Below are 12,216 nucleotides of genomic sequence, written 5' to 3'. Positions count from 1 at the left end.
TTGGTCTTTTTAGCATCTCACAGCAGCCTGGCAAACCCAGTTAAATAACAAAAATAAACATGTCTGTGTGAAGTGAGGCATATTCCATATCATGTGTATTTGGACACAAATTCACTAATAAATTGCTTTTAAATTTACCTACAAATAAGTGTAACAACCCAGTCTTTTTTTTTTCTTGTACATATAAATTAAATTTGCAATTCTACAATTTTTTCATGTGTTTTGTTGAAAGTTCATGTTTGTTGAAACAGAACTTAATCTTTATATTCTTGCAGTCTGAGGTCACTGCAGCAGTAATTCAAACAAATAACTTAAACATGGTTCTAAAACAACCAGTAAAACCTCCTGGATCAGCTCATTCTGGAAGGTTTAACTAACTAATTAAAGTTTATGCTCCTGTTATTGGTTAATTAATTAACAATATGTTATTATAATAGAGATTTGCTATGGTTAATTACACGCATTGTAACATTTGAATAATTAGACTATCAGTTATTATTCTACAATTTATAATGTAATAGGGGAAACAATTCTTTCCACCATGTTATTTTTAACCCATGTTTTTTTGATTAATATTACTTTGAAGATTTTTTACCAATAATATTGACACTAACAAGTTGAGCAGAAGGTCTGCAGAGGAAGTGGCAGATGGAGGAAGTTTTTGTATGAGCCTCCTGCTTCCCTGTGTCACTGTGCCTCTCTAGCACAGTAATACACAGCTGTGTCCTCAGCTTTCAGCTGGTTCATCTTCAGATAGATTTTACTATTGGAGTCATCTCTGGAGATGATGAATCTTCCCTGGACTGATTGGGAGTAAGATATTGGAGAACTGTAGGTGCCTATGTAGGCGATCCATTCCAGTCCTCTTCCAGGCGCCTGTCTGACCCAAGCCATGTAATAGTTGCTAAGCGTGAACCCAGAGGCCGTACAGGTCAGGGTGTGAGATTCTCCAGGTCTTTTAGTCACTGGTTCAGATTCTGTCAGAGTCTGACCACCAACACCTGCAAAAATATTAACACAGTTATAGCCTGGGACTTTTTCGAGTCCCAGGCTATAACTAATTCCAACCTAATTTGACAAAAGATGTTCACCTGTCCAGCAGACAGCTAAGAGCAGCAGTGAAGTCCTGCAGTTCATCATGTTGAACTCTGTATCTTTTCTCTGCTGTTTCTCCGCTTCAGGGTGTTTAAAACATCATTAGTTCATCAGCTTTGCATGAACTGGTCCTCAGAGGGAGGAGATTGAATCATGTGATGTTTTGCTCGAATGGAAACAAGAAGTATACTGATTATACACACACACACACACGCAGACACACAAATCCACAAACCTAATTAGTTTTGTTGTAGAATTAAGGTTTGCTGAAGAACTACCATCTTCATTATGAAATCTAAATAAAGATTTTGTTTTGGAGAAAAAGTTAAAAGTCCATTTAATGTTATTGATAGAGTTTTATTTTTAATTGGCTTTTTCATTGCCACAGTATTTAATAGTAATTCAGTTTTAAAATCAGCCGTTGTGTTGGAGCTCCTCTTCAAGTTCTAGCTCAAGTTTTTGAAACACTTGTTGAAAATTTTGAGCATCAAAAGCAACAAGTTAAAAACCAGCTGCTTCAGTTTAGTTTTATTACTTACACTTCTATCTTTTCCTTTCTGATATAAAAAAAATATGGAAGAGCTAAAAATTCTAATCATAAAAAGTAAGAAAAGATTTATTTGAAGACAAATATCAGTTCATGCAGTGAAACTTGAGGTCTAACAGATTAATGTTTATTGTTGCTGGAGGTTTTTGTTCAGCTGCTCAACCAACTTCAGTCACTGTGTCTGCCGAGCGCAGTAATAAACAGCTGAATCTTCAGTCTTCAGACTGTTCATCTGCAGATACACCTGCTGTTTGTCGTTGTTTCTGGAGATGGTGAACCGGCCTTGAACTGATGCAGAGTACCACTGGCTGCTACCACTGGGCTGACTTACACCAGCAACCCACTCCAGTCCTTTCCCAGGAGCCTGTCTGATCCAGTGCATTATATAATCTGTGAATGTGAATCCTGAAGCGGTACAGGTCAGGGTGTGGGATTCTCCTGGTCTTTTAGTCACTGGTTCAGATTCTGTTAGAGTCTGAGCATGGCTTCCTATTATAAAAATTAAAGACGTAATTAATATGTTAGTAAGATAAAATAAAATATGTTCAAATAAATTCAGGGTAAATCATCACCTGTCCAAAAGACAGTTAAAAACAGCAGCCCTGTCCTGTAGTCCATCATGTTAACCTCAGTGTCTCTGTTGTCTGTAGGAACCTGCATAAATACAGCCGAGCTTTACATTAACTCCTCCTCACAGGAAGAAACGAGGCACTAAGAGAAATTTGAACACATGGATGAAAAACTACTGATGTAGAATCAGCATTTGTGTGACTTCTGCAGAATGATAGACAAAACTGTGTTGCTCAGTTGAACACAGGAAATTAAACATATTTATTTATTTTTCTTGACCGATTGAAGATTAGCTTGACTGGTATTATTTACAATTTTTGTTAGGTATTCTGACTTTATTTCTGCTGTTATTGATGATTATTCTCAAACCTTCCATGATCAACAAAAAACAAGGTTACAGCAAGAACATTTTGAAATTAATCACAGTAACTGTCCATCTATTAAAACTGTAGACTCTTAAATGTTTAAGTCTTGTTAACATCAGTGATCTGAGGACACCTTCTGGTGAATTCCTGCAATATTTGGGGATTATGTTCATCTCTAAATCTGGTTCGTGGATCAACAGTATGAGGGTGGACTTGTTTACTTATTTAGTAAAATTAAATAAGTTCTAGATAAAAACTGAAATCAATGTTCAGAAAACACTGCCAATATTTTCAGATTACTTTCAACAAAGATCAAAAGCTGTTTTTCTGTTCTTTTTATCCCTGCACCTACTGAATATTTTATAAGAGACAAATGCCTTTAGAGTTAGACATCTGTAAGTCATGATAATTAATATTGTATTTATGGCTAGTGTTCACTAGGTTGTGCTCAAAGAGAGAAGTCCTAACACCCTTATTTTGTGAAATATAATAAATAGATTAATTATGAAGTTATATAATTCATTTTGTATAAGTGCCTCACAGATGCACTCATATTTCTTCACATTAGATTGGATTTATGTTGTTAATGATAGGATAGAGATAATAATAATGTTTCATTCTTTACTTTGTCTCAGTGGTTCAGTGCAGTCGTTTTATCTCAGTACAGTAACAATCCCTCACAATTACATTGAAGACTTCCAGGCTTGAGGGGACTTGAGGTTTTTGTGCAGCTGCTGCATCACCTTCAGTCACTGTGCATCTCGAGCGCAGAAATAAACAGCAGAATCTTCAGTCTTCAGGCTGTTCATCTGCAGATACAGCTGCTGTTTGCCGTTGTCTCTGGAGATGGTGAACCTGCCTCGAACTGACTGAGAGTAGTATGTGTTGCCTCCACCATAATTGAGAGCTGCAACCCACTCCAGTCCTTTCCCAGGAGCCTGTCTGACCCAATGCATCCAGTGGTCACTGAATGTGAATCCTGAGGCTGTACAGGTCAGTTTGTGTGAGTCTCCAGGTATTTTAACCACTGACTCAGATTCAATCAGACTCTGACCTTCAACACCTGCAAACCAAAGAAGCAAAACTGTAATTCTTATAATAAGAAAATTTCTCAGACAGATGAATGCTCTTTTAGTAATTCCTCACCCATAAAACAGAGGGCAACAATAAACAGTCCTGATCTGAGATCCATCATGTTTCAGAGTGGCTCTATGTTCTCCAAGAGCCGTTTCTCAGTAACTTAACTAAATCTGGACGTTGAAGGTTTTGCATTGACTCCTCCTCCTGAGGAAATGAAACTCAGAGCTAAGAAGAGTTTAACAATTTTCTCACTTCTCTTTAGTATTTGATCCTTCTACAATTTGGTCATTAGAGATTAGATTTATATTCTTTACATACATGATTTCTTCATCACATTAATAAGTTATTTTCACTTTGTGTTATTTTTTTAATATCTGGCCTTTTTGTCATTATTTTTTGTGATAACTTTATTTTCTTTAAAGGAAGTCAGGTTGAGATGAGACTTTGTAAAAGAGATAATAGCAACATCTTTTTTTTACAAATCGCCAGACAAATTAGAACTATTTAAAATAATCATTAATACATAAAAGGAAAGCAAAAAGCATTACAGAACACTGTGATGGATGGATGGATGGATGGATGGATGGATGGATGGATGGATGGAAGGATGGATGGAAGGATGGATGGATGGATGGATATTTTGCAAATTAAATAAACTCCATGACTACAATATGTGTGACTGTTATTTAAAAAGGTGAGGGGAGTACTAGATACAAATTATTTTATCAATATTATGTTTTGGTTGTTTATTAATTCATTGCTTAAAAAACACATTGAGATGGGAGATTTTTCGATTTTTATTTTGTTGGATAACAACAAACCTCAGGTCAAAATTATTTTATAACTTTCTGGGTTTGTTAATATTGTGAAAGTGATTCAAATAAAACATCAAAATTATATTATGAACAAGAAGTTACTTGTGCTCAAACCTTTTTGTAATAATGGACATTTATTGACCTAATTTCTCTCACATACACCTTACATATAAACAAAATGGATCTTCTTGCAATCCGAATTCAGTCAGGTATGATCGAACACAAGCCTGTTATGCTTATTCTTATCTTTGTCTCAGTGTCAGATTGTTTACATTTACAGTCTTACACTGACAGATATTAAAAAACTCTGTCCAGATGAAGGCATTGAGGTTTTTGTACAGCTGCTGAACCGACTTCAGTCACTGTGACTCGCGAGCGCAGAAATAAACAGCTGAATCTTCTGTTCTCAGGCTGTTCATCTGCAGATACAGCTGCTGTCTGCCGTTGTCTCTGGAGATGGTGAAGCGGCCTTGAACTGACTGAGAGTAGTATGTGCTGCCACCGCCCGGGTGAATTAAAGCAAGCCACTCCAGTCCTTTTCCAGGAGCCTGTCTGACCCAGACCATCCAGCGGTCACTGAATGTGAATCCAGAGGCTGTGCAGGTCAGTCTGTGAGATTCTCCTGGTCTTTTTACTGCTGGTTCAGACTCTGTCAGAGTCTGACCATCAACACCTATAAAACAACAAATAAAGCACAGTTTTAGTTTGGTGATCATTCACCAAAGACAGATTAAGTTCTGTTAGCATTTCACACCCATCAGAGAGATGAATAAAAGGAGAAGTGCTGATCTGTAGTCCATCATGATCCAGTGTGCTACTTGTTGTCTGACGATGGTCATATATTCATGGCTGGAAGTGACTGAAGTTTTGCATTGACTCCTCCTGCAACAGAGGGAGCAACACAAGCTTGGACTGAACTATTAATATAATAGTTGCTATTATTACCATTTCATGCATTTTGACAGTTTTTTATCTTAACTGAATGAATCATTATCTTTCTGAAATCTAGTCATCGAAACTTTATTAATTATGCTGATAACTACAAGAAAAAATTAAAGAAAATTATCTGGCTGGCAAATTAAAGAAAAATAAGCAAAAATAGACTGCATAACAAAAGTTTCATATTTACATATACTTTAAAACATGTTGTAAAAAAAGAGGTTTGTTGTATTAGGTTTATAAATTTAGCTTTTAAAATTTCAACTCTCAGCTTGCTTTTTCAGGATTATTTGAAAACTCCTATGTAAACAACTGGTTCAGTTGTATTCATATCTGATCACCAGTACCAGTAACAAAAAATAAGCTTAATAAGCAGCCATTAATAATGACATTTGCATATTAAATAAAATGCAATGTAAAGTTAAATTATAAGCATAGAGATTCTACTTCGTCTAAGTTGTTGAAATTTTTAAATGATACATTTATCGTAAAAAGAAAAACTATGACAGTATTATATCTGTCCATAAATACCTACAACAATGCATAAACTGGGCCACAAGCTTAAGCCAAACAAAATGTTTTCTTGTTTAACTGAATGACAAAAGCAGCAGTCTCATCCTTTACTCCATTACTCCACAGACTTAAAAAAGACGACATCGTTCTACAGAGATCAAAAGACTGGGAGTACATGAGTTTATTATCTTTATTATGACAACTTGCAGAAAACAAAATTCTCTAAAAGTCACAATTTAATTCCCCAGCAGATACTTAGGCATACCACCCTCAGAAATGGTTACATGTCTAAGTGTTGTTCCTCAAGAATAATTTTAAGGGTGCTGCATATTCTTTCAAGGTTATAAGACTGCTGTCATTTCTTCTCAAACTTTAAAAACATTTCCAAAAGTCTTTAATTGAAGTACACTAAAGATGACTATGTGTTAGAGAAAGTACTCTGTAAAGTAAAGAGATCACCTGTGAAATGAAAACAAAGATATAGAAATGTGTGTTCCTGGTATTATTAAGGTCTGAGGCCCCCTGGTGGTGACTTGCTCCAACATTTATTCTGATTCTCTGGGGTTTTTGTTCAGCTCCTCATATAGTCTGTGTCACTGTGGCTCTCTGTCTTGCACAGTAATACACAGCAGTGTCTTCTGGCTGCATGTTCTGTCCATTTAGAGTCACTCTACTGTTGGAGGAGTCTAAGTCGACACTAAACTTGCTTTGTAGCGAATCTTTGATAGCTCTGTCTCTACTGATCCACTCCAGTCCTTTTCCTGCAGGCTGTCTGATCCAGTGTGTGTAGTCTCTATCGATAGAATAAGAGACATGACAGGTGATGCTCACGCTTCTCCCAACCTGCACAGTCATGGAGGGCGGCTGGTTCAGCTGTTCACCTTTTAAACCTGCAAAGAAGGATTTACTGTGTGAGATTTTTAACACAGACAAATTGATGGTTGTAAATAATCCAGAAAGACTTACTTGATACAGAAACTAGGAGCAGAAGCAACAGGGTTGAGGAGAACATGATTGCTGCAGGTGCAGAGAGAATATCTGATCCTCTTTTAAGGTGTGTGAAGTGAACTCAAACAAGTCACATGATTTACATAAAAAGACAGCGGGAGGCGTTAACTTAAGTTTATCTGAGACGAAGACAAATCTCTGTTAGAACACAAACATGAACTCCTAACATCTACTACATTAATGGGATACAAGGGAACATGGCATAACATATATATTTTTTCCCCTTTTCGGATGAGATTACATTGGTTAATCTCATTGCTATTATTTTATGTTTTAATCCACAAATGTGGAGAACAAACTGAACATCAAAAGATAACTAAGTGATAAAGGATTTATAAACAAAACTGGAAAAGTCAACAAATGAATGTCTGGTTTTGGTGAAAACAGTTTTGGTGGTTTAAGTCTATTTAATGTTTTGTGTTGCAATTGGCAATAGTTTTCATTATTCAAATGTTGAGTATTTTACCTTTATGGGTCCACTATGACACATTTCAGTAAATGTTTCTGCGCAAGATTTTATATTAAAACTTTTGATGATTATAAGTGTGCAAAAAAATCCTAAAATACATTCATATATTTAACAAAAATGTGTTAGTTGTAGAAGAAGTAGTAGTTTGTTGTTGTGAATTGGATTATCTTAATTAGCGTGCATGACTCATCTTCACAAAGAAAATTAATTTCTCTGTTATAATGTTAAGTTCACAACAATTTCCTCATATCATTGAAATTATATTTCCATTGAACTGATTAACAGAAAACATGTCACATTTTATTTATTAAATTCACATGGAAACAGTTGTATGTTTTGCATTTTTAATTATAGTTAAATTACTAAATAAATTCAAATACTTTCATGTATAAATGTGTGCATTGTGGGATGCATTTCTCATTCATCTTTTTTTCTGTTACAGATTCATATCAGGGGATTTTGTACAGCGACTGAACCGACTTCAGTCACTGTGGTCGCCGAGCACAAAAATAGACGGCAGAGTCTTCAGTCTTCAGACTGTTCATCTGCAGATACACCTGCTGTTTGCTGTTGTCTCTGGAGATGGTGAACCTTCCTCGAACTGACTCAGAGTAATATTTGCTTGTGACATCGATAGTTGAAACCCACTCCAGTCCTTTCCCAGGAGCCTGTCTTACCCAAGCCATCAAGTAGCTGCTGAATGTGAATCCAGAGCCTGTACAGGTCAGTTTGTGTGAGTCTCCAGGTCGTTTAACAGCTGGATCAGATTCTGTCAGAGACTGATTATCAACACCTGCAAGGAGAAGATAAGAGTTTGAAAAACTATCTGCATGTACAAACTGAAAATTGATCTAAACTGAGAAAATGTGTGGGAAAAAAAGCTTGAATATTTCACCTGCAAAGCAGATAGTTAAAAGCAGCAGCCCTGTCCTGTAGTCCATTCTGCTAAACAGGTTCCTGTTGTTCCTAGTCAGCCCACCTACAGTCAAATATATACAGTAGCTCTGGATGACATCCTGCACTGTAAGGCTCCTCCTGATTGGACAAAGACTAAGCAACATATTTGTTTTGTCATATTTGTAGTGTCATATTTGTCTACCTTGAATAAAACTTCTTCTTTTTATGTAAATTATTGGGTATTTGGATGCTATTCTTCAAACAAAAGCTGTGAAAATCTTATATTTATTTATATGAAAACAGTGCATGTCATATTACAATTCTTAAGGCCAACAAATAAAAAAAATTAAACGGATGTGTGACCAGAAATGAACAATAATCATTGGTCTTAAAAACCAAAGATCATGAATAGATTTATTTATTTAACAATTTTTTTGTTGTTTCATACAATAAATTTGGGCGACATACAATAAAGAAATACCATTGCTTCCAAAGAGACGCTGTTTCAAATAGGGAATATGTGAGAATGCCAATAAATAGTCAGCCTGACTGAAAATCTGAGAAGATATAAACTATTGACTGATAAGCTCAACACAAATACAATAAACACCAAAGAAAATCAGAGAGTAAATATATAATGCCATTGAGCTCATTTATTCACGTCTGCAACACAAAACAAATATGAGAAAACACAGATTATATTTGTTGAAAATATTCATCACTTCTTGAAAAGTAAATGACCAATTATAATGTTTTCTATTGATGCGTAGACTGAGCTGTTCTACGGTCAGCACTGCCACCATCTGGTGACAGAGAAAACATTCTCTCTTGTCCAGCCTCTCCACCTGCTTTTGCCACAGTAATACACAGCAGAGTCCTCTGGCCTTAAGCTAGACAGTTTCAGGTTCATCATGCTGTTGCTGTTGTCTCTGGTGATTTGTGTCCGACTTTGTAAAGTGCTCAAATAGTCTGTTCGTCTTGCATTATGATAAATACGTCCCATCCATTCCAGTAATTTTCCCACCGGCTGTCTGATCCAGTGCACATCATAGGACCCGAATGAGAAGCCGGATCCTCTGCAGGAGAGACTCAGAGTCTCTCCTGGCCTTTTCATCACTGCACTGGAGGGAATGGACTCCATTCTCTGACCTGTAGAACCTGGCAGGATTATGGAAACACAAGGAATTACACTGGTGAAACTGAGGATATTCTCTAGAGGATGTTCTTTAGGATCTCCTTCAGTTTTACAGAAGAAAAAGAAAATGGAAATATTGTTTGGTGAAAGAAAATTTAGAAAGTGGAAGAACTCACAAGGCAGAGACAGAGCAAGCAGCAGAAGAATGAATGAACTATGTTGCTGTTCATTTCCTTCAGTGTTGTGGTGTGAAAATCTTTAAATGTTTTGTGTTTTGTTTGGATTTCATTACATCTCCTGCACAGTAACACAGACATATTAAGTACTAAATAAGACTAACTCTATCTCTTAATTCATGTCTGTACAAAAGAGATTAAATTAAACACAGTTTTGTTTTTCCTAAAAAAACAAAGCTGCTTATTATGAAAAACTGTTCTATGGAGAACATATACTTTATGATGATCACCATGCTTTTTCAAGCACCAAAAGTTTTCTTTATTTATTCCTTCTCCCTCTCTCTCTCTTTGTGTGTCTCCACATTTAAACCAACATCTCAGATCCACATGGGTTTTTTGGCATTAGATTACATTTACATCCCTTAAAACATTTTACTTTAGGTTTTTATTCCTCTCCTTCTTTTAGTATATCTATTTCCATGCAGCTATTATATCGTTGTCAGTGTCACAAAGGGGAAAAAAGCTCCGGGGACTTGAGGTTTTTGTGCAGCTGCTGAACCAACTTCAGTCACTGTGTCTCTCGAGCGCAGAAATAAACAGCAGAATCTTCTGTTCTCAGGCTGTTCATCTGCAGATACACCTGACTTCTGCTGTTGTCTCTGGAGATGGTGAACCGGCCTTGAACTGACTGGGAATGATATGTGTCGTCACCATCATCATTGATATCAGCGAGCCACTCTGGTCCTTTCCCTGGACTCTGTCTTATCCAGGACATCCAGTGGTCACTAAATGTGAATCCAGAGGCTGTGCAGGTCAGTTTGTGGGATTCTCCAGGTCTTTTAACCACTGAACCTGATTCTATCAGACTCTGACCATCGACACCTGTTAAACAATGAAGGCATGAAGTAAAGCTCTTGTTAGAAAACAGTTTCTGAAAGACAGAATAAAGCTCTGTCTGCATTTTCTCACCCATAAAGCAGAAGATAAAGAGAAACATTACTGAGTTGTAGTCCATTTTGATCCGGTGTGCTCTTTTGTCTCTGACAGTGTTTTTACAGCCGCACATATATGGCTGGGTTTAAAGATTTGCATTGACTCCTCCTGACAGGGAGGGAGAAGAAATAACACATAGATTTGTATGTGAAACTCATTCTATGACTGGATTTGCTGCAGCTCATATAGTTTCATGACTCTCTTTCTTTTTTTCACCCTAAAGTGGTCAATTGAGATTATTCTGCTGATGTTTTCTCTCACTGAAAGATGTCAGTGTTAATCAGCAGTCAGACCAAAAATGTGAGAGATGTAAGAGATTTAAAATAAAGTTTATTATTGGAAAACTCATTTCAAGACTTGAGTTTTCCCAGTTTAGGATGCTGGATTTTATGCATGTTTGATCAATGCTATATGAGTAATTATTTTTGAAAGACAATGTTTTCTAATTTTAGATAGTTTAGGCTACTATAGCAGCTGTCAGAATAATTAATGAGCATGTCCCCAGTTGACATATGAAACAAAGTAATATTATAATTGTCACACCTGCCTTTTTGTGTGTGTACATGTTTTAACATTTATCTACTGAAGAGTAAATTAAGAAAATGTTATTTCATTTAAAAATATCCTACTTAAAAAAAACAATACATTTGGTTTTTTTTATAAACTTTTGATCTTCATTTAATACCAATATCTTCAGCAATATATTTTAGAGATATTGTTAAATATATTGCTTAAAGACAGTAATGTCTTAAAGATATAGCTATTTCTTATATATTAAGCTTAAAGTCAAGAAAAAATTAAACCAAAACTGCAGTTAATGAATCTTTTTTGTAAGTTTTATTCTGACTATAGTCAATATATGTCAGTGTGATATAAACTTATAGATTAGTTAGTTATTCTAATATTAGAATAGCTGAACAAAAATGGGAAAAAATAATTCATGAAAATCTATAGTCCTATTGTTGCTTAGTCAACACTGCCACCATCTGGTCATTGAGGAAATATTTTTCAGTGCAGGTTTTGTTCTGTCTCTCCACCTACTTTATTACTTTGCTTATGTGGCATAGAAATATACAAAAGAGTCATTAGCACTTAAAAAGTCAGTGTAAAATACATCATGCTGTTGCTGCTCTCTCTGATTTGTATTTTAAACCTGTTACAATAACTTGTCCCACTTCCCTCTGTGAACATATATCCCACAGTTTGTCTGATCCAGTTTATTTGACAGCATCCAAATGAGACGTCAGATTCTTTACTGAAAATCACATGCTTAGAGTACAAAGCTGCACTTCTTTGTACTGGAGTTTTTGAAATATTTTGTGCTAAATATGTAAGGAGCTTAAACAGATAAAGCAATGTATGATTTATGCATGATAAAATTCTTAAGTTAGATACATTAACCAGTTGTTAGAATTGAAACATCATCTTACACTTTACCTTTTCTTTACTTATTTTACAAAAAAAGCTGATTTTGAAACATTCGTATTCATTATGTTAAATGTTTTGCACCTTAAGCAAAAGTCATAGCTTTTGCATTGAAGCTTATTTTTAAAATGATATATTTTAAAACAAAAAACATAAACTAAAGAACTGTCGGTTTTACAGACAAGTCTA

General features: G+C 35.6%; 1 protein-coding gene and 4 gene segments (V, D, J or C); all 5 read right to left on the bottom strand.

Moving 5' to 3' along the window:
- Positions 1-1,163, bottom strand: part of LOC103145434 (uncharacterized) — a 277,103-nt gene extending 275,940 nt beyond the window's left edge. Inside the window, exons 1-2 of the mRNA XM_016676792.1 lie at positions 1,092-1,163; positions 697-1,001 (exon numbers count right to left, since the gene is read on the bottom strand). Coding sequence (XP_016532278.1) covers positions 697-1,001; positions 1,092-1,140 — 354 coding nt within the window. The 5' untranslated portion in view covers positions 1,141-1,163. The remainder of the gene's footprint in view (positions 1-696; positions 1,002-1,091) is intronic.
- A 651-nt stretch (positions 1,164-1,814) lies between these two features.
- On the bottom strand, positions 1,815-2,269 carry LOC107837427 (Ig heavy chain V region 6.96-like). The segment is given in 2 exon segments: positions 1,815-2,131; positions 2,215-2,269. Coding segments are annotated over 2 exon segments (366 nt in total).
- Positions 2,270-3,326: 1,057 nt separating this feature from the next.
- On the bottom strand, positions 3,327-3,793 carry LOC107837426 (Ig heavy chain V region 6.96-like). The segment is given in 2 exon segments: positions 3,327-3,640; positions 3,724-3,793. Coding segments are annotated over 2 exon segments (363 nt in total).
- A 1,038-nt stretch (positions 3,794-4,831) lies between these two features.
- LOC107837425 (Ig heavy chain V region 6.96-like) lies at positions 4,832-5,291 on the bottom strand. The segment is given in 2 exon segments: positions 4,832-5,145; positions 5,227-5,291. Coding segments are annotated over 2 exon segments (363 nt in total).
- A 2,595-nt stretch (positions 5,292-7,886) lies between these two features.
- On the bottom strand, positions 7,887-8,360 carry LOC107837424 (Ig heavy chain V region 914-like). The segment is given in 2 exon segments: positions 7,887-8,194; positions 8,297-8,360. Coding segments are annotated over 2 exon segments (354 nt in total).
- Between the last annotated feature and the right edge of the window lie 3,856 nt (positions 8,361-12,216).

This window comes from Poecilia formosa, unplaced genomic scaffold, assembly GCF_000485575.1.
Source record: "Poecilia formosa unplaced genomic scaffold, Poecilia_formosa-5.1.2 Scaffold142, whole genome shotgun sequence".
In the NCBI taxonomy this organism is placed as follows: Eukaryota; Metazoa; Chordata; class Actinopteri; order Cyprinodontiformes; family Poeciliidae; genus Poecilia; species Poecilia formosa.
This window is presented reverse-complemented; position numbering and strand designations above follow the sequence as displayed.